This window comes from Peromyscus californicus, unplaced genomic scaffold (genome assembly GCF_007827085.1).
Source record: "Peromyscus californicus insignis strain IS unplaced genomic scaffold, ASM782708v3 Scaffold_13__1_contigs__length_99412109, whole genome shotgun sequence".
Lineage (NCBI taxonomy): Eukaryota > Metazoa > Chordata > Mammalia > Rodentia > Cricetidae > Peromyscus > Peromyscus californicus.
This window is the reverse complement of record NW_026294424.1, coordinates 79,694,009-79,716,499: the sequence shown is the minus strand read 5'-3', so window position 1 is coordinate 79,716,499 and position 22,491 is coordinate 79,694,009. Positions and strand designations below refer to the sequence as shown.

Below are 22,491 nucleotides of genomic sequence, written 5' to 3'. Positions count from 1 at the left end.
CATTTATTCATCTACTGTACGAAACCCATGGGCTAAAGAGTCCTTTATTTAGTCTCTAATTTGAAAATGAACATTTGTGAGATGCCTGCTGAAGACATAGGTATAATAGGAGCCAATGCTATAGTGTGTGTGTGTGTGTGTGTGTGTGTGTGTGTGTGTGTGTGTAATTGGGGGTTAATTTAATAGCGAGCAGTATCCCGGCAAATGAGATCTTTATGTCCTCATGTCTTCTATCACCCACCCCTTATCCTAGTTAATTTAGCCTATTTTCTTCTATTCTATATTTTCATGCTCCAAACATGTACTTAAGAGGATTTCAGAACTCTTATCAATTATTGCTGAACAGTCAAGATCAGAACTTGCCTTGAACTCTCAATCTTATTGCCCTCAGTCTTTGGATTACAAGTGTGTAATTACCTGTCAAGCACAACACTTTTTAAGTAAAATGCTACTTACTGATTTTAAAGAACTTATTCTAACACACATTATTTACATTTTTTTAAAACAGGGTAAGAACTGTTTATAGTATTATTCAAATGATACCATTCTGAATTAATTCCCAGCCTGTGACTTCACTGACACTTCTGAGGCATTGTTTTGAAGACTTTCTCCTGAAAAATTCTATACCTGAGACAGCATCCTTTTGGACTCTTTCTCTACTTCTTAAATCTCCATTCTCTTAAGGGGTACATCATCCACATGGCATCTTATGTTATTGGAATCTGATTTTTATGTCCAGTCTGAATGGTTTTCCTGATTTCTGTAACTATTTGTCTGTTCTTGCACCCCTGGCAAGAGGTTGCATGGTGAATTCCCTAACTCAAGAAGGATTTAATCACACCACTGAGAAACCTGAAGTTGCCACACAAGCCTCTTTCACCCAGACCCTTTCGTTTATAAAATAACTAAGCACTACCAGTTTTATTTCCCAAGTCACTTTGCAGTTAGCTGACTTCATCTTACTGATCCTGCTATTGCTCATTTTTCCTTCCTTTGGTGCTGTAACATAAAAAGCTCAAGTTTAGGGGAAGCATGAACACTTAGAGAACCATAGCGTTAAGACACTAGCAGACCACGGGAACTGAGAAGGTGAGTCTGATTTGATGACAGACCGGAAAAAAATAAAGTGTGATATAAAAAAAGAAAACCAAAGAACCATGCATAATAAATTCTGCTCACAAACTTCCTCCCTCCGTCAATTCTTTCATTTTTCCTCTCTCTCTCTCTCTCTCTCTCTCTCTCTCTCTCTCTCTCTCTCTCTCTCTCTTTCTCTCTCTCTCTCTCTTCTTTCCTTCTTTATATTTTTGGGACGATAGTAAAGAATACGATGGAGTGTCAGCTCACATGCTACTGATTTTTCGAATTCGCTTGACTGAGGACCCTGAAGCTGTGCATCAAATTGTTGAACATGTTCTGCATGAAAAGCTGAAATATGTTCCAGGACCCCCCACTGTCGATCCTGAATCAGTTGAAATTAAAAGTAGGTTGGTCTATTTTGCTTATTTCTCTCATATAACTCTAAAATAGCTTTAGGCATTTAGTTAAAAATTCTTTTGTCCTTTAATTGCTGAGGTCTTGACATTTGGACTAAATGGTGTTAATGAACCATTTTCGCTCTTGAAAGTGTTCTAAACCTTCCCATGCAGGCTTTTATTATCTCCCAAGAAGTGTCTTTATTGTGCCTTGTATGTTGGATACAGAATCTAATTGAACATGGAAAAAGTGGCTTTGAATAGTCTTCTTCTGCTTGTTGCTTACACCATATGTTCTGAGAGTATGACATGAGGAAAGCTTTAATACTCTTTCTCACATCTGCTTTCTTAAGATTATTTCCAGTGAACAACTGTAATTCACATATACTCATTTCTGTGCATTTTACAACTGTAATCGAATAGGCTGAGGTGATATTTTTGTTTGTTTATTCTTTTCTGGAACTACAGAGGATGATGCAATAATATTTTGTAGTTCCTGCAAGTACAGTTGTCCTCTTGGTCCATGGGCTCTATTTCCATGGAGTCAGAAAATCACATTATTTTTGTAAAACCAAAAATATTCAGAAAAAAATTCTTACTGAATACACACGTTTTTTGTTATTCCTTAAGAATGTAAGTATCCTATCTGCATGGTATTTATATTGTCAGGTACTCTAAGTAGTCAAGAGAGATTTAAAGCATATGGGAAGATGTATATATGTTAAATGCAAATACTGAACCATTTCAGAGCATGGTTGGTGTTTTGAGATCTTTGGGAATGTCCTTACACAAGTCCTCTATAGATGCAAAAGGACAACTGTATCTCATTTTCATTGCAACACAGTGAGAACAGTACACAAAGCTAAGCTGACTATTTCTAGTCCCCTTCTTAATATAACACATCCTTTCAAAGCTTTCTGCCTTTGGTTTATTGATGAGAAAGGAAATACTAGGTAGAAAAAGGTCTATAGATTTCAGTATGTTTATCTTCAGCTAAAACAGCCAATATACACAAAATTTTGAGCAAAAAAAAAACTATATAGGGTGTCATATTCATTTGTGCTTATTAGAATGCCATTGCTTTCTTCCTGGGTTCTACAAATTTCTAGTTCAAACACAAACATGTCCTTCTTTATTGCCAGTGCTCCCTCCATGCTTGGTCCTGAGTTTAACACACTTGTCTTGTACTTGTTTTGAGTCTTGCTATGTTCCTACATGTTGTGTGTTCACCAGGATTCTACTTCACAGAGCATCATGACTGATACATGCAAGTGGCATGGTGAGCCATCACAGACACACAAATTCCATAGGCCTCCTCTGGTCATACTGTGTTTGAATATCACACTGGACTTCCTTTTCAAAACACACATCACAAGATAAAATTATTAAGAATTTCAGGGTAGTAACAGAGCGACTTGAAAATAAGCACAAAGCTATTCTTAGTATGGAAACAGATAAAATCTGAACTTTTAGCAAGAATTTGAGGTAGAGAATAGATTATATGAAACAGACTACTAGGTAGCTGAATAGCAACTGAGACTCAATAGCCAGCCTTCCTTGTATCTTCTGTTTTCCTGCAAGGCATGATGGAGAAGGTAAAAAAGAACAATGTCAGGGCTCAGTGGTTAAGGATATTGGCTGCTCTTCCGGAGGACCTGAGTTCAATTCCCAGCAAACACATGGCAGCTCATAACTGCCTATAATTCCAGTTTCAGGGAATCTGACACATTCTCAGAGACAAACACGCAGGCAAAACATGAATGCACATGAAATGAAAATAAATAAATTAAAAAAGAATGTTTGTAATACAAACCTCAGTATGTCAAAATTATTAAACATGAGAAGAAAAATTAATAGATTGATATGATTTTTGCATTTAGAACACATGTCCTGCCATGTGTTCAAAGAGAACAGTTGATCACTGGAAAACTATTATGTCAGGAAATGTGAGTACTTAGGGTATTCTGTACCCTTACTTGAGCAATTGTTTTCATATGATTAGGTCCTGACTGCTGAGTGTCATCAAGGTCTGGCTGAGTTGAGTGGGAAGGTGTGGACAGTCTTATATCTAAAACACTAGCAGAAAGAAAATTTAGAGAGGAGGAGCATTATTTTTAATTTTGATCATGGAATTGAGGACTGTGTTGCACATGTGGAACTATGCTATGTACGTAGTAAAATATTCCGATATTATGTTTAGTAAACCTATCATTGCATTTAAGGAATTGATGTTATAGTTTAATTTAATATTTATCAAAGAGAGGCCATGGATTCACAGATTCTTATTTTCTGGTTTAAAACTCACATTCTTAGGTTTCAACACAAAACTTGTGAATCAGTGTTATTGAGAATGCAACAGTAATCTACATTATAAACAGGTTATCTATGTGCTTCTTTTTCACACCAGAGTTCTAGGCTCATTGCTCATGCCTCCTCTCCTCTTCGAAACAGTAAAAAAAAGCATGTCTGTGATAACCTAACTATATTCCTTTCCTTATAACCCAAAGATACTGTTTTAGAAATTTATCAGCTGTCTAGTGCTGAAAACTTAGTGAAATTCTCTTATGCTCACCCCATCCTATTCACCATTTGTGTGTATTTCAGAAATCAACAAGACAGAAACAGACAACTATCTCAACCATTGTAAGTTGAATGTATTCATTAAGATTGCATTATCTGATTGCAGAAAGGTTAACACTCTAGAACATTTACATGGGCTTTGTGTTGATACTGCAGAGATAGAATAGAATTTGAATGATTTGTACATAGCTCATGGCACTTCATTTTGTGTCTGAGATCCGCTAAGGAACAGCAAAATTGAGAGAACTTCAGATTGGCTGTCCATGTGTCCATGGGAACTGAAGTGAGTTGGACAACTGTTAAGGAAGAAGCAAAAATACTCTCTTTGCATGTGGCTATATTCATAGTTTTTCAATATATAACACTGAGCCACATGCTGTTATTTTTTATCTTAATGTCAAACTACTCTAAATAAAATCATCTTGATATTGTTTGATTACAATAGAAATTGTAGGTAATTATGGACTTGTGGTTTATTAGATGAAATTAAAAATGATGAAGTTTTAAAGGTCTTGATTCTAGACCTAGTCCTTCACTCTCTCATAGCAGACCACTCACTGTGGCTCAAAAATATATTTAGTAGTTACACAGTTGGTAAGAGGACATTATTTATCTTTTTTTTTTTTTTAATGGAAGGAGGGAAGGTGAGATGGCTCGGCAGGTAAGGGCACTTTCTGCTAAGCCGGGCAACATGAATTCAATCCCTGGGACCAAATACTGGGAAGCAGGGGACCAAATACTGAAGGCTGTCCTCTGGCCTACACTCACAGTAGTAGATACACACATACTTACACACTAAGTAAATAAGTGTAATTAAAAATTAAGATAAGAGCTTGGAATGTTGATTTGTTTATAAAGTTCACTAAGCCTAGAACCAACAAAATATTCTTGCCATCAATAATAATTAGGAACCTAGGGTGTGCTGGTTCTGTGTGAGCCAAAAGCGATGCAAAATGGGCAACATATACCTGCCCAAAGCAGTTTACACTCTGATATTACCAGATGCTTGATTCATGATCACTGACATCTAGTTTGTCTCAATCAGAAGCCCTACTAAGGATAGTCACTCATGCCTAAAACTCTTATGACTCTAAGCAGCAGTGGCACCCAGGCTGTGGAAAAACTCCATTGTAAGCAATGCGGAGGAATAACAACAACAAATACAATAATAATAACAAAAATAATGATAACAACAGAACCACTTGCACACACATATGGAATGATATCATTAATTAGTATTGCCACTAAGGAAGCATGAAAGAAGTCACAATTAATTTAGTTTGGAAGCAGAGAAATTGATAGAGAGGTCACCCAAAGACAAACAATGCCCAATTTAAATCTCACAAGATGTTTAGGAGTTGACTAAATAAAATGTTGTTATTTATATAATGATAAAAACATGAGAAAATGTTTGATCTATTGGACCACGCAGTAAAAGAGAGTTGGGATGCTTAAAGAACTGCTAATTACGGTCTTCTGTTTACTTGGCAGGTTGTGGGACACGGCGGAATAAATCCGCAGCACAGACTAGTCTCAGGATTGTCGGAGGGACCCAAGCAGAAGAGGGGGAATGGCCATGGCAGAGTAGCCTGCAGTGGGATGGGTCTCATCGCTGTGGAGCAGCTTTGATCAATAACACATGGCTTGTGAGTGCTGCTCACTGCTTTCGAACGTAAGTCCTGGGCTTTGAGGATGGGGCAGAAGGAAAGTGCATGAGGTTTTATATTGTATATTCATGAAATAATTCATGAATTTTTAGAGAAGTGAGTTTGGCACAAATCAAAAAAAAAATGGTATGTTTATCATGAAGCATAGAGGGAGTCTCAGATAACTTAGTAGGAAGTTTTCTGGTCTCTGGGAATGAAAATGACACCAACGTACATTGCTGTGGTGTAACTATTCATTGAGAAATTTATGATAGTTGGCCAAAGAACAATATGCACTTGAAGTCACGTTTGAATTTTGAGCTTGTTATCAAAGAGAAGATGGTAACCAAGTATCTTTACAAGAACTGAAGTTGATCAGATGGTAGTTTTGATCCCTATGAGGAAATTCCAAGAGGGAAGATGAGCAAGTGTGAAGGAAGTTGAAAGTAGCAAATTTTATAACTGAATAGTTGACTTTTCATGTTAGAAGGAATGTTGACTTTTCAACATGGTGTCAAAATATTGACAATACCCACAGTAGTAATGCGTTTTAAATTATACGTGACCTTTGTGGACTTCTGAAAAATATATATTCTTGCAGGCAGAGGATGTGGGGTATGTGGAATGTTTTACTTTCATCTATGCAAAATTTTCTTTTCATGTGTTGCTTGTAGCCACTTATAGAAAAGGCTCCTGGATCTGCAGCAGACACCATGGTGCACAGTGTGACATGTAACTGAGGGAAAGCACCCTTGTGGCTTCCCCCTGGCTTGAACCCAGAGCCCAGTTTTCTCATTGGAAAGAGTTTATTTCTGCTGATATAAACTATAACTTAAAAAAAACATTTATGCTGATACCTGCAGATAAAACCATTACTTACCAATTATTACACTGATACCAAAGTAAGCTAGAATTTATTATTACTACTATTTTTTTGGTAGGCACAAGGACCCATCCAGATGGACTGCTTCCTTTGGGGCAACAATACAACCTCCAAAACTGAGGACAGGCCTCCGAAGGATAATTGTTCATGAAAAATACAGCTACCCATCACATGACTACGACATTGCCCTGGCACAGCTTTCTAGGCCGGTCCCCTGCACAAATGCAGTGCACAAGGTTTGTCTCCCCGATGCAAACCATGAATTCCGTTCGGGGCAGAAGATGTTTGTGACAGGATTTGGAGCATTGCAAAATGATGGTGAGCATCTGGAGGGAAAATCAAGGCACAATGACCTAATTTGGAGTCCCAAGGCATTTTAAAGAAATGAGACAACGTATGACATGACAAAGTATGTTGGTTGTTCATCATGTGGATTCAGGCTAAGGCAGGCTTTAAGCCACTCTGACAATGCATACATTCTTTCTCACCTTCAGTTTCTATTTATTGCATTGCTGCTGTTACTGTAACGATTTTGTAGGACATGTGAAGGAGCAGATATACCTGTTGGACACTGAATTTCTTTTTTTAAATGAGTGTATGCACCTGTAGGGAATGTATGTGTGTGTGTGGAGCTATATGTTTGTGTGCTTTGTGTGTTCTCTGATGTGAGTGTGTGTCTAGGCCAGAGGATGATTTCAGAATGTTTTACTCATCCTTATTCACCTTATTATTTATTTAGATACAGGATGTCTTTTTTATTCTTCTCTCATACATTACATCCTGACAGAAGTTTCCCCTCCCTCCACTCCATTCAGCCCCTACCTGCCTCACCTCTCCCCCAGATCCCTCCTCCTTCATTTCCCTTCAAAAAAGGAACAGATTTCCCAGGGAGAGCAACTGAACATGGCATAATAAATTACAAAAAGACTAGGCACAAACCCTCATATCAAGGTTCAGGTGACACAGTAGGAGGAATATGTCCCAAGAGCAGGCAACAGAACCAGAGACAGCCCTGCTCCTGCTGTTGGGAGTCTCACAAGAATTGCAAGCTATGTCGGGCGGTGGTGGCTCATGCCTTTAATCCCAGCACTCGTGAGGCAGAGCCAGGCGGATCTCTGTGAGTTCGAGGCCAGCCTGGGCTACAGAGTGAGTTCCAGGAAAGGCACAAAGCTACACAGAGAAACCCTGTCTCGGAGAAAAAAAGAATACCAAGCTATGCAACCTTAACATATATGCAGAGAACTTAGCTCAGACCCATGCAGGCTCCCTGATTGTCACTTCAGTCTCCGTGAGCCCCTCTGAGCCCTGCTTGATTGATGCTGTGGGCTGTGTTCTCGACTCCTCTGGCTCCTATGATCCTTCTTCCCCTCTCATGCAGGGTTCCTCAAGTTTTGCCTAGTGCTTGGCTGTGGGTTGCTGCACCTGCTCCCATCAGCTGCTGGATGATGCCTGACTGATGAAAATTGGGCTAGGCACTGATCCATGAGTGTAACAGAATATTGTTAGAAATTATTCCATTGACTTTCTTTCTTTTCTTTTCTTTTTTTTTTTAACCAGTTGTGTTCAGTTCTATCCTGGATCTCTGGGTTGTCCAGTCTCTTGTTCCTGGCCATTCAGGCTGCGTCAGGTGTGGGCTCCTCTCATGGCATGGGCCTCAAGCTAAACCAGTCATTGGTTGGCCACTCTCACAAGTTCTACACCACTATCACCCCTGAACGTCTTGCAGGACACATTGTAGATGGAAGCTTTTGTGGATGGTTGGTGTCCCAGTCTCACTGCTGGAAGTTTTGCCGGGTTACAGAAGATGGCCGGTTCAGGCTATGTAACCCCAATTACTAGGAGTCTTTGCTAGGGTCACTCTCGTAGATTTACAGGGAGTTTCCACCGCACTAGGTTTCTACATTGCCCCCAAATGTCCTCCCAGTACTCTTTCTCTCCACTTCCTGCCCCCTGCCTCTGATCTGATCCTTCCTGTTCCCATCCACACCTGCATTCCCCCGCCTTGAGCTCTTCTTGTTACTCAGCCTCTGGGTCTGTGGATTGTAGCATGATTATCCTTTATGTAACGGCTAATGTCCACTTACAAGAGAGTACATACCACGTGTAACACAAATTGCTAAACAGTCTCATAAATAAAAAATCCAGAGCCAGATATTGGGGTTTAAAACTGAGAGATCAAAAGAATGGGACAAGCCACAGCCAACCTCACCATCCTGATGCCTCAGTCTCCGAAGAGACCTACTTTCTGTATACACACGCCTATATGCATTTCTGTCCCTGCCGTATCACTTCGTTAAGTCACTTCCTCTTTCTGCCCAGCTCTGTCACTTCCTGTCTCTCTGTACAGACCTCCAGTTCTTTATGGTTAACTAGTGTTGGAATTCAAGGCATGTGCCACCATGCCTGATTCTGTTCCCAGTGCGGTTTTGGACTCATAGAGATTCCAATGGATCTCTGCCTCAAGAATGCTAGGATTAAAGGTGTGTGTTACCATTGCCTGACTTCTATGTTTAATATAGTGGCTGGCTTTTTCCTCTGAGCCTCAGATAAGCTTTATTAGGGTGCACAATATATTGGGGAACACAATATATCACCACAACTACATATGTATTTCTGGGTCTGGGTTAACTCATTCATGATGTCTTTTTTTTTTTTTTTTAGTTTCATCCATTTGCCTGCAATTTTCATATGTCATTGTTTTTAACAACTGAGTAATACTCCATTGTGTAAATGTACCACATTTTCATTTCTTCTTCTTCTTTTGGTTTTTGGTTTTTTGAGACAGGGGTTTCTCTGTGTAGCCTTTGCTGTCCTGGAACTATTTTTGTAGACCATGCTGGCCTTGAATTTGTAGCGATCCACCTACCTCTGTCTCCCAAGTGCAAGTTTTCTTTATCCATTCTTAAGTTGAAAATCATCTAGGTTGTTTCCAGGTTCTGGCTATTATGAATGAAACTGCTATGAACATAGTTGAGCAAATGTCCTTGTGGTAGCATGGAGTGTCCCATGAGTGGTATAGCTGAGTGTAGTTATTTTGTTGTTGTTGTTGTTTTCTTTCTCTCTTTTTTAATCTTTGGAGGCCCACCACCCAGCTCCCAAATAAATACATGGAGAGTTATTCTTACTTATGAATGCCACTCTTAGTTTAGCCTGTTTCTAGCCTGCTTTTCTAAAATTATCCCTTTTTACTTTAACTACCCTTTGCCTCTGGGCTTGTTACCCTTTTTCAGTCTATATATCTTTCTTTTCTTCTTACTCTGTGACTGGCTGTGTGGCTGGGTGGCTGGGCCCTAGCTTGCTCCGCTCCTCCTTTTCTCACTCCTCACTCCTCTCGAGCCTAGATTTCTCCTCCTATTTATTCTCTCTGTCTGGCAGCCCTTCCTATCCCTCTCCTGCCTGGCTATTGGTCATTCGCCTCTTTATTAGACCAATTAGATGTTTTAGGCAGGCAAAGTAACACAGCTTTGCAAAATTAAACACATGAAGCATAAAAGAATGCAGCACATCTTAAACAAATGTTCCACAGCATAAACAAGGGTAACATATCTTAAACGAATATTCCACAACAGCTGGGTCTTGAGGTATATTGATTCCCAGTTCTCTGAGGAATCAACCACTATATTGATTTCCATGGTGGCTGGACAAGTTGGCATTGCTATCAGCAATGCAGGGGTGTTTCCCTTGCTCCACATCTTTGCCAGCATAAGCTGTCACTTGTGTTTTTGACAGGATGTCTTACTGAACCTAGTGCTAGCTGTTTCAACTATACCGGTGGCCAGCAAACCTCAAGATTCCAGCCGTCTCTGCCTCCCCACTCTTAAACCCACCAGGGTTTCGGGCATGTGATGACACACTAGGCTTTTGCTACTGATTTTCCTACCATACAATTGGCCATGTGAGAAATCAGGGTTTGTTGATATACCTAATTGTGAAGATTAAGTAATTGTACAGCTGTTCTCCCCAGACAAAATCTTGTGGTGCTTCAGCAATTTGAAGGTCTTTTTTAGGCACTGAAAATTTTACTTAAACTAGTTAGAAAGAATTCCTTCAAATATTACTGTTCTTAAACACTCCCCCACCCCCTCACCTCCCCACATGCATATTGTCATCTTATCTAATAATTAGAGCAGAGGTCTTTTTTCAGGTCTATAAAATACTCATATCTATAAAGATGACTGTCTTTTCTCAGGATTTACCCAGAGTCACCTTCGGCAAGTACAGGTGGACTACATAGACACTCAAACCTGCAATCAACCTCAAGCATACAATGGCGCCATCACTCCTAGGATGTTGTGTGCTGGCTTCTTAAGAGGAGGGAAAGATGCATGCCAGGTATGGACTTGCCTATTAGTATACTGTACGATGGTTTGTACACTTTTCATTTTGAAATAATTATGGACTCCCAGGGCACCACATAGATTTCGTGGAAGAAGGTCACATGTCCTCTTTTAAACAACTTGTGCTCCATGCTATTTTATTTTGGGTGTGTATGGCATGTGGGCACGCATGTGTATGTGGAGGCCAGAGGACGACTAAATGGGGTTCTTTCCTTCCATATGCATGCTTCAGGGGTTGGATGCAGGGATCCAGGCTGGTGGTAAATGCTTTTATCCTCTGAGTCATCTTTCCCCAAGTGTACTCATTACTCTATTTCCTTCAGTGGTTACATTCACACAACTATGATAAAGCTACAGGGAGTTATAATTGTGTAAAATCAGGGGAATGGACAGTGACACAAAACTGTGCATCCAGATATGCAGTATTTTGCAACCTAAGATAGATTTATGGAATTGCCATTGTGGCCAAGATGGCGTCTATTCCATTACTCTGAAGATCTACATTGGGTAATAAACTCTTGGCCTCCCCTGCCATCTCTAACACCACGCAATCGCTATTTCCTCCATCTCTATAGTCCTGTGGTTTTTCAGGACGTTAAGTAAAATCACACAATTACTTATTTTGGAATTCCATTTGTTTTATCTGATACTACTCTTAACTATTTCTTTGTAGAAAAATGCAGTAGTTACTCTAACTTGTTTGTGTGGATACATGTATGTGATATATACCTTACCAAGTCTGCTGCTATTAACATTTTATTCATTTGAGTGAAGAATCAAAAAAATACCTTCCTTTAAATCTCTACCATTCTTTTTTTATTAAATATTAATAAGTACAAATATTTAAATTTCTTCTCTGTGGAGAGCTACATTATGAAATGTTTTTCTTCATTGCTAAGCATAATCTAGGTATTCAAGTGAAGAAGAAAACTCTGTTGACTCAAAGGTTTTCATATCTCCTTCCTTTCTAAGATTTCTTTTCTGTTTTAGGAACTTCCTTTAACCATATTTTAGATGTAGGTCTGTTGATGAAAAGGTTATTATTATTATTATTATTATTATTATTATTATTTTTATTTTTATTTTGTCTGTCAGGCCCTTTACTTCACCTTCATTTCTGCACCATAATTTTGCCAGATATAGAGTAGGAGACAGATAGCTCTCTTTGGGCCCTTGCATCATGGCTCCCTCAAGAGATGAGTAGAATCTACAGCCATGAGATTTGCTTGTACATGTCTCTCTTGTCTTCAAGGATTTTCCTTTGTCTTTATAGAGGTTTCACCCTATGTCTTAGGATCGATTTCCTTGTCTTCATTCATCTCAGAGTTTGCTCAGATTCTTCTGAGTCCATAGGTTTATGTCCTTTGCTAGCCTGAGCTAATTTTCAGCTGTGATTTCTCTGAATTCCTTTTTGAGTTCCACTTTTTCGTTCTCCTTCTTCTGGGACTTTAATGTGACATTTCTGGTTGTAGTCCCAGAGGTCCATGAGTTGTTGTTCATTTGTTTCCACTTGACTTGTTACTTCCACTGCTCTGTTACTTGCTTGGGTGAGTTTTTTGATTCCGATTCAAGTCACTACCCTTTCTCTGCCCTTCTTACACAAAGCTCATCTGCTGAATGGTGTTTTCAATTTTGGTTATTGGATTACTAAGTTCTAGGGTTTTCATTTTATTCTCATTTGCATCTAGATATTCTTTGCTGAGGTTTCCTTTATTTATTTATTTATTTATTTATTTTAGTTTTCATTCATCTCATACGCTGAGATATTGCGACTTTTAAAAAGGGCTGCTCATCCATCACCTCAGAGCTGGTGTTTGCATATTGCCTTTTTTGTCCAAGGGGAGAATTTCCTGGTTCACCACAGAATGAGTCACTTTCAAATGGATGCTGAATACTTGACTTCATAAAACTGCCGTTAAATTTTCAGTCTTAGTAGCTTCTGCTGAGGCCACACTGGTAGGAGAAGGGCAGTGTGGGCATTGCCTTGTTCCCACTCAAGGAGAGTGCCCTGTTGTGTCTGCTTTTAGATGGAATTTCAGCGTCCCTATGAAGCCTTCTCTGCAATCACTTTGTCTGGAACACCTTGCTACCATACCCTTATAGCCACTGCTGATACCACAACATAGTGGTTTTATTCGTCCTTGACAATAATGAAAACTAACAACTACTCAGTTATGTGTTCTCTGATGTCATCATGGTGGGAGGAGACTCATGACACATTATCTCCTGCTTGTAGACCGTGCTCCCCCATAGTGACCATAGAGGTTTTGGGTGAGGTCTTTGCTGTCCCTTAGTAGGGAAGAAAGTCTCAGTATCACTTAGCCTGCTTTAACACCAGTGTATAAAGGAATGGGCCTGTTTGTACAGACTGACAAGTCCTAGAATCTGTGTCTTAGGGTTTCTATTGCTGCTATGAAACACCATGACCAAAAGCAAGTTGGGAAGAAATGGTTTATTTGGCTTGCACTTTCTTATAACTGTTCATTGTTGAAGGACATAAGGACAGTAACCCAAACAGGACAGCAACTTGGAGGTAGGAGCTGTTGCAGAGGCCATGGAGAGGTATTGCTTACTGGTTTGCTCTTTATGGTTTGCTCAGCCTGCTTTGTTATAGTACCCAGGACTACCTGCTCAGGGATCACACCACCCATAATGGGCGGGGTCCTCCCCCATCAATCATTAACTAAGAAAATGCCCTACAGGTCTCCCTACAACCTGGTCTATGGGGGCATTTTCTAAATTGAGGTTCCCTTCCCTCAGATGACTTTAGTGTATATAAGTTGACATAAAACTACCCAGCAAGTCTACCTATTTGATTTGAACTGATTGCTTAGTATTTCTATCTTCCCCATCTACCCACTTCTGACTCTTTTACTAGAGAGGTTTTGAGTTGATTTAAACTAATTTATTTTATGGGTGTGAGTATTTTGCCTACATTTATGTACACTACATGTGTAGCTGCTGCTTATGGGGGTCAGCAAAGGTTTTGGATCTTGGAACTGGAGGTATGAATGGCTGTGAACAAGCATTTAGGTGCTGGGATCCATATCCAGGTCCTCTATGAGAATAAGTGCTAAACCATCTCTCAGCCTGGAAAAAAATTTTTTTTCTTGAGACCTTTAAAATTAATTTTTTTAATTGCACATCTTCACAGGTTGACAACTTGGTGACTTTTTCAGCTTCAAATAACCAGACCATAAAATGCAATTTTTTCCTGTACTACTCCCCAAGTCTGAAGTTACTTAGTCTACTTGCTTTCTTCACCTTACATTTCAGAATATTTTTATATTTGTTTCATTTCTAGAACCCACGATTGATTCTTAGCTTTAGCCAAATGTAGCCCCAGGAAATGGGATAACTCAATGCCATCCTAGTTTGAATTACAGACATCTTTGAGTTTTGATCCCAGTATAAACCATCTAGCGTTGCCAATTCAGTGTCTTGGTCAGTATGAAAATTCATCTTTTTATAAGATGCACAAATGGTTTCTTTAAAAACATCACTGACAAAATATTGGAGTGGGCTAACTGCTTCATTGGGTATGTCCTTCCTACAATTTTTACTTTGTAATTTTAGAAGACTAAGTTTAACACGTTTTTTAAATTCCATATTCTTTGAAAGTTCATCTTGTTCTCCGGGTTTCAATCTAGAGCTATACAAAGACATGTATTTTTTCAAGCTCTTACTTTACACATTTTCATATTTTTTTCTCATGATTTCATGGGAACACTGCCAGTTTCCACCTCCATCACCCCCCCCCCCCCTTTTGACCACCAATGGAACCAGACAGACCTTTCCTGCCTTATTCTTGGGTCAATCATTTTAGCCATGTTCAGTTTGCATAATTGAGCTCTCTCATATAGCTGACCTTTCTGCATGCCTGAGGCTCAAGCTCAAGATTAGACTCATTTCATTGTGTTTAATTTTCTCTTCTCTAATCTTCATTGCTTTTGGGATAACAGAAGAAACAAACAACGGTTAATCTATAAATAAATGTCCTAAGGTGAAATCGAATATTGAAAGAGTTATTTGAAAGTACATTTGCTAAATCCATATTTGCAACTGTTCCCATTCACTAAAATATTTTAGCTTGAATTCAATACTCAGGGCACTTTTATTATGATCATTGAGAAACATGAACAGAACAGGAAGATGCTTGAGTGCCAATTGTACACACTTGAATCTGAGATAGAATTGTGTCTCCATTTTCTCCACCTGTATGGCTCTGTACAGCTTTAATATCACAAAAAACCATTAATAATCTAAAACAACACTGTTAACTGAGTCTGGTCTTTCTCATCTCAGTGTTATTTGGCAAATTTCTCTTTTCTAAAACATAATCTTTCTTCAGATTCCACGATCCTAATTCATGAAACTGATTTCTGCCTCCCCTTCCATCTTCTCAAATTTGGTTTTATCCCCTAGTTATCTTTCTTATCAGCAATCTCTATACCCAAGAAGTCAAGATTCAGATCTCATATGAAATTTTCTGTTTTGTCTTTATACCCATTCAAAGAAGCCACCTTAAAGTATTTAACTGTAATTGCTTCCCAAAATGACTTCCCCAAAGCTGTATCTTCCAAATTAAACTCTTGTTCAAATTTAATCCCAAATTTCCAAATACTCCAAAGCCATTTTCATTCACATGTTTTAGGCTATTAGTGTGAGATGAAAATTTAATTGCATTCCCAAACTCAGTAGAACTGTGAAATGTTTTAAAATACTTATTATTTTTATTTTTTATTATTTTTATTTTTTTTTTTATTTTTTTTTTTTTTTTGGTTTTTCGAGACAGGGTTTCTCTGTGTAGCTTTGCGCCTTTCCTGGGACTCACTTGGTAGCCCAGGCTGGCCTCGAACTCACAGAGATCCGCCTGGCTCTGCCTCCCGAGTGCTGGGATTAAAGGCGTGCGCCACCACCGCCCGGCTATTTTTATTATTTTTTATTATGTGTATATGTGTGTCTGTATGTGCAGGTGAGTGCAACTGTCTGTGGAGGCTACAAGTGGTGGATCTCCCTGGAGCTAGAGTTATGGATATTTGTGAGTGTGTGTTGTGAATACTAGAAACTAAACTTGGGTTCTCTGAAGAGCAATATATACTTTTTGTAGATGAGCCATTTATCTAGCCTCAGATGTTAAGGTCTCCGGATTTTCAAAGCTCATGTCCGTGTGGCTTATTAGTAATGGACTATTTACCACTTACTGGTGAGTTAGGTCATATTAATAAGGTAGTGACCTGAAGAAGGAGTGATCTGGTCAGATGTACCAGCTAAATCCACAGTACTATTTGCTCTTCAGCTAAATGAACTTTCTGTCTGTGTCCTGAAACACGAGGCCAAACCAACTCCCCTGGCAGCAGAATGCCTTTCTGTGGGTAGCTGCACTGCTCTTTATTTCAACATCCTGAAGTGCAGTTGGTTTTTATTTTTAATTTTCAGGGGCCCACCACCCAGCTCCCAAATAAATACACAAAGACTTATTTTTACTTATGAATACCCGGCCTTAGCCTGGCTTGTTTCTAGCCAGCTTTTCTAACTTAAATTATCCCATTTCTTTTTCACTATGTTTTGCCTCTGGACTTTTTATCTTTCTTTATTCTATATATCTTTCTTTCCTTCTTGCTCTGTGGCTGACTGTGTGGTTGGGTGGCTGGCCCCTGGCATCCTCTGCTACTTCTTTTCTCACTCCTCTTTTCCTTTTTCTAGATTTCTCCTCCTACTTATTCTTTCTGCCTGACAGCCACACTTATCCCTCTCCTGCCTAGATATTGGCTGTTCATCTCTTTATTAGACCAATCAGGTGTTTTAGGCAGGCAAATAACACAGCTTTACAAAACTAAACAAATGCAACATAAAAGAATGCAGCACATCTTTGCATCATTAAACAAATATTCCACAGCATAAATAAACATAACACATCTTAAACTAATATTCCACAACACTGAAGACTTGAAAATCACTACGTTTGTTATAGTTTACCTTGGGTAAATAACAAATTCTGCCTTTGTGAGGTAAATTATAACTAAATAATCTCTCCATTTTTCCTTAGGGTGACTCTGGAGGACCACTGGTTGCTCCAGATGTTAGAGATATCTGGTACCTTGCTGGAATAGTGAGCTGGGGAGATGAATGTGCCCAACCAAATAAGCCTGGTGTTTATACCAGAGTGACTTCCTTTCGGGACTGGATTGCATCAAACACTGGTCTCTAAAGCAGAAGGACCCAGTGGGATGAAATGGATGTTTTAGTCTGTAGGCTGTTCTTAGAGACACACAGCTGCAAAAGAATCTTTATAAATCAGGAGGACCTAAACCACCACACTGAACAATCCGAAGTGTACATTTCCTTCCTAGCTTAGTTCTTTACACGAGCCTCTTGCTTCTTTCAGAGGGACTCTGCCAACCTGCACTCTTTTATTTTCTACAAGTTTCCTGTCACCAAAATTTTGAATTGCTGATCCAAAGTGCTCATGCACACTTACAATTTGAAGCAAGCCTTTCCTTTATCTCATCAGTTTCTCTCATATTAGTGAATTCCTACTTTTCAAGTGCAAGATGAGGAATGACATAAAGTGGGAAATGAAAAGGAACTACATTTTTTAATGTACAGAAAAACACTAGGAATTTTTAAAAATAGAATGTGAGAAGTGATCACATTCATTATAAAAGATCAGCAAGCATGGGCAGCCACAGACTGGTCAAAATTTCATGTTGGAGAAGAAGTTGAAGAAATGGAGAAACTAATATATAGCTAAATTTTCTTCCTGCATGACTGACAAGAGCAACATGAAAATGATTGTTTCCTGTGGCTACAATAATCACACAAACTCTTTATAATGTACTTGTTATGAACAAATCAAAGAAAATAATATTTATTTGCAACTGACATGCAGAGGATGTCAACATACAATCAAGAATGAAATAAATCACTGACTTGCTTGACATTGCAACATGAAAACTAATGAAGGAATGAAGGATGAGGAGAAGCTTACTAATAAAATTACTGGAAATTCTCTCAAGGTTTGAAGGTAGATTAAAAGTTTATTTCCAAATAGTCAGCATACCTTATGTGGTAAAATAATTGTATAGTTGAATGGAATTCAAAGACTCAGTCTAACCTAACGACTGTGGTGGGATAATCCCTAACCCTTTCCCAATGGTAGATCTTGACTAGAATAAGGTTCAGATATTAGTGTGTGATAATAGTGATTTGGCTGCAACTGGGACTTGGTCTTCTAGTTTGAGATGATGGCGGATATGCTCTCTCTGCTGTCAGTTTCAGCCTGTGTGTGAAAAGTGGGCTTGTGACATCTGTCTATGCTGAGATGTCACTCAGCTGGGATGAGACCACAGGGAAGAACTCCTGGAAGCTGCATCTACATTGTGCTGCATTAGAACCCACTTCAACACCCAGACTGAAGAGAAGAAGCCAGATACTGGCCGCTTTTGTGATTTCAGTTTGAAAAATTATTACTGAGACATTAGATACCCTAGATCCAAAGGATCCAGACCATAATGAAATTAGGACAGATGTCATGGTCTATGACATGTTTATGGTAAGATTTCACCAAGGCATTCAGCAACCATCTCCTCATTGTATACAGACTATAAAAGAATATATAATAGAGCACATAGTACCATAGTATAGCCATTGTGAAACCAATGTTATCAGGAAAAATGTTGACTTATATTAACTCAAATAATATTCACCTTATCGACTGATAAAAGTTAGGCACTTGTCTAAGATAAGATATGAAAACTAACATGAATTGTCAATGTTTAATATTCTGAATTATTGTGGTTCTTTTTAAAAAGCTCTTTGGAGGAAAGTTCATAAAATGATGAACTTTAGAGATATATAAGACTATTAAAGTCATATTAGTTTCAGAGATCTGTTAAAAACTGATTAGTGTGGCTTGAGAGATGCTCGGAGGTTAAGGACTCACACTGTCCTTACAGAGGACAGACGTTTGGTTCCCAACACTCACACTGAGTTACCTTAGAAGTAACTCCAGCTCCCAGGGCATCCAACACCTCTGGCATCCATGGGCACCTTCTCACATCACCAATACAGACATACATACATACAGAGAGTGGGAGAAATAGTCCTTAAATAGTCCTTAGAGAACAGAGTACCAATTGGTTATCCAATACCAAACGGTCAGGCCTTAAAACATACCTGAAAGTAGCATTATACAAGCTGACCAGGTTGTACTCATGTATGTAGAAATTATAAATCATATATATGCACACAAAAAACAATAATTGTTGAAAAAGAGACAACGAATTTGAAAAAGAGCAAGAAAGGATAAATTGGAGGGCTTGCAGGAAGGAAAGGAAAGAAATAATTTAAAAATAAAATAAAATGAAAAATCTTAAAAAAAAAAATTCCCAAAGTATACTATTCATGACAGCCTCTAGATGGCAGCCTACAGCTGTGGGAAGTTACAGGAAAGCCTCCTGAATGTAAAGATACTTGTATTTTCATGATACAGTCAAAGCAGAAGTCAAAATTCTATAGCTTGTTCTCAAAAACCACAAAATAAAATCTAGGTTTGAAAACATATTTATAGGTGAATTCATGTTAATTTAAGACATTTATTAGTATTTTGCAGATTTCTGGAGTTTGTGTTTCAAACTGTAGTTAATATTGCATGATTTGAGAATCTATCTCTATAAACTAACTTTTAAAGACTTAAAGATTAATTTTAGAGGTTTAGGTTTTATGAGGGTGTTATGTTCCTTAGATAAATACATGTAGCATTTCCTTACACAAAGCATTTAAAGAGAGAGGTTTGTGTCACAACAAAAATATAACAGTTATTCAAGTGTTATATGAGGCAGCACAGTACCATATTCGTAAAACAGTGACTACTTTAGAAAGTAATATAAAGTGGGCTTTATTGTTCTTTAGAATATCAGTGTTAACCATAATTGGAGGAGGTTAAGGAGTGGTGCTTGCAATATTTATTAATTATACAGAACAGGCATTTCTCTTCTGTATCTTTTAACCCATACCACCAACTAAGTTTACTCTATGTAATACTCTTTTAATGCATGTTATTTAATGGATCTTCTATTTATTTCATTATGCAGAAAACATAGCTTTATTGTACAGTCATGTGCCACATAATATTTTCATTAGTAACACACCATGTATAGGATGGTGCTCCCATGAGATTATAATGGTGCTAACTTTCTCTAACCTTCTGCTGTTCTAGCCATCCTGATGCTGCAGTGCACTCCATTATAAATGTATTCGTAGTTATACTGGTGTGAACAAACCCATTACACTGTGTCATCTGAAAGTATAATACGTTAGCAATTAATAATAATGATAATAAATGACCATAACAATAGTTCATGTATTTACTATTCTGTAATTTTTGTTGTTAATTTAGGATGTACTCCTACATTAAAAAAAGTTGACTCTAAAACGTTGTGTCATGTTATACCATCATCACTACTGCCCATCTTATGTGGAACAATTCACCTTTCTTGTTGGGTTTTGCATAAATGATGTGATGTTCATTGATGTTGATGAAACAGCCTGATGAGCCTTTTCTCAGAATGCATCCCATCAGAAAACAATGCATGATTGTATTTACATACTGATTTTTAAAACTGATCACAGAACTTATCGTAACTATACAACTGAAGCCAGGTATTTAGATAATTTAAGCCTAAATCACTCATCTATAGGGAAAATAATATTTACTCACCTAGTTTCCTTTTTTAAAACTTTTTAAATTGAATTTTTGTGGATTTCGCATCATGCATCCCGATCCCACTCATCTTCCTTTCCTCTCCCTTCCACCCTCTGCCCTTGCAACTTCCTCCCCAAACCAAACCAAAATTTACAAGTAAAACCAAAATGAGAGAAAAGAAAACAACAACAACAGCAACAACAAAAATCTTGGTGTGGAAGCTGCAGTGTGGTCCAGTGAGTCAGACAGCGTATATACCCTTTAGTCCATACATCTTTGCTTGTAAGTGTTCATTGCAATGAATCATTGCTCTGTTTCGAGGCCTCTGGCTACTGCTACACTGAGCCAGGTAAGGCCGAAAGCACTGGGCCATGCTTTAAGCAAACAAAGAGCTCTGACATGCGCAGTGGTATCCTGACCCAGACGAGCCTGAAACTAGACCCCCAAGATGACAGCTGCTTACCTAAGACCCAGAGCCAACAGGGAAACACCACAGTAGCTGGAAGCAGAGCCCGCCGAAAACTGCACACATAAGTACCTCAGTCCTTTTGTTTAATAAAGGAGATTGCTTACAACCTCCCAGAGCCTGTGTCGTTTGGTTCTGCATCTATTCATCCCCTGCCCCCGGAATCAGAGACCGTGGGATCCCAGCTGCAGAGCCAGCAACACTACACTACTGATATTGGGCCCTCACTGGGACTCTTTTTGGATATCTCCATGAGGATCTCCATGACGCAAGGCAACAATGACATATCCAAAAAGAGTCCCAGTGAGGGCCCAATATCAGTAGTGTAGTTCTGCAGGTCCGGCCCCTTCACATGCTCCAGCTGTTCAAAGATGTGGTGGAACGTTGGGGTGGACTAACTCCTAGGCCTGGTTCTGGGTCTGAATGGTAGCTGGGTTGGTCAGCATGTGAGCTTTCCTTCACTGTCACCACCCAGGCAAGCTCTCCGGCACTACCCCAGCTAGCTCACCCAAAGGAGCAGACAGCAAGGCATGGAATCAGTTCTGCTCTCATGCCCTCAGGTCTGGCTTTCCCACCCACACTCACACCCACACCACCAGGGCCAAGTGAGGTGCAAGGTCCGCTTTCCCAAGTGCTGCAGTTGGTGAGGGGTGGACCAGTTCTCTCTCTCTCTCTCGTGAACCTAGGGCCATCTCTCCTGCCTGCTGGCAAGGGGCAGGGAGAAGGAGGGCATCTTTCCTTCACCCATGCCACCATATGGTATTTGAGGGAGGGGTGGGGGCAGCTCTCCTGTTCTGATGTCTACAGAACTCGCTCAACTGCACTCTACATTCAGGGTAAGCTCTACTCTGCTGCCTGAGTGAGGTACAGGGGCTGCTCTCCTGGGTGCTGCTGCCAGAGAAGGCCAGTGCCAATTCTCCCAGTCTCATGACCTCAGGGCGGGCTCTCCCACCTGTCACAGGTAGTGAGGGGTGGTGTAGAGGGGAGGTCATCTCTCCCTCACCCACTCCATTGCATGACAGATAAGGGGTAGGACCAGATCTCCCATGTATGTTTGTGGTGCGGAATCACCTCACCCTCCTCAATAGGGTCAGCTCTACTGTGTTGGCCAGGCAAGGTTCAGGGCCCACTCTTCTGAATGCTACAGCTGGTGAAGTTGCAAGGTCAGCTTTCCCATTCCTGTGACCCTGGGACCAGCTTTTTTTTTTTACCAACCCCACATCTGACAAAGGGCTAATTTCCAAAATATATAAAGAACTCAAAAAGCTAGACTTCAAAATACTGAGCAATCCAATTAAAAAAACGGGCTATAGATCTAAACAGAGAATTCTCAAAGGAAGAATTTCAAATGGCTGAAAGACATTTAAGGAATTGATCAGCATCTTTAGTCATCAGGGAGAT

General features: G+C 39.3%; 1 protein-coding gene across 3 annotated transcripts in view; it reads left to right on the top strand.

The window, feature by feature from the left end:
* The window catches only part of LOC128108575 (transmembrane protease serine 11E), a 113,937-nt gene extending 93,589 nt beyond the window's left edge, over positions 1–20,348 (top strand). For all 3 annotated transcript variants that reach the window (XM_052735309.1, XM_052735308.1, XM_052735307.1), the window contains 6 exons: positions 1,317–1,480; positions 4,077–4,115; positions 5,544–5,724; positions 6,640–6,899; positions 10,771–10,913; positions 16,968–20,348. In XM_052735309.1, coding sequence (XP_052591269.1) covers positions 1,317–1,480; positions 4,077–4,115; positions 5,544–5,724; positions 6,640–6,899; positions 10,771–10,913; positions 16,968–17,129 — 949 coding nt within the window. In that variant the 3' untranslated portion in view covers positions 17,130–20,348. The remainder of the gene's footprint in view (positions 1–1,316; positions 1,481–4,076; positions 4,116–5,543; positions 5,725–6,639; positions 6,900–10,770; positions 10,914–16,967) is intronic.
* The last annotated feature ends 2,143 nt before the right edge of the window (positions 20,349–22,491 follow it).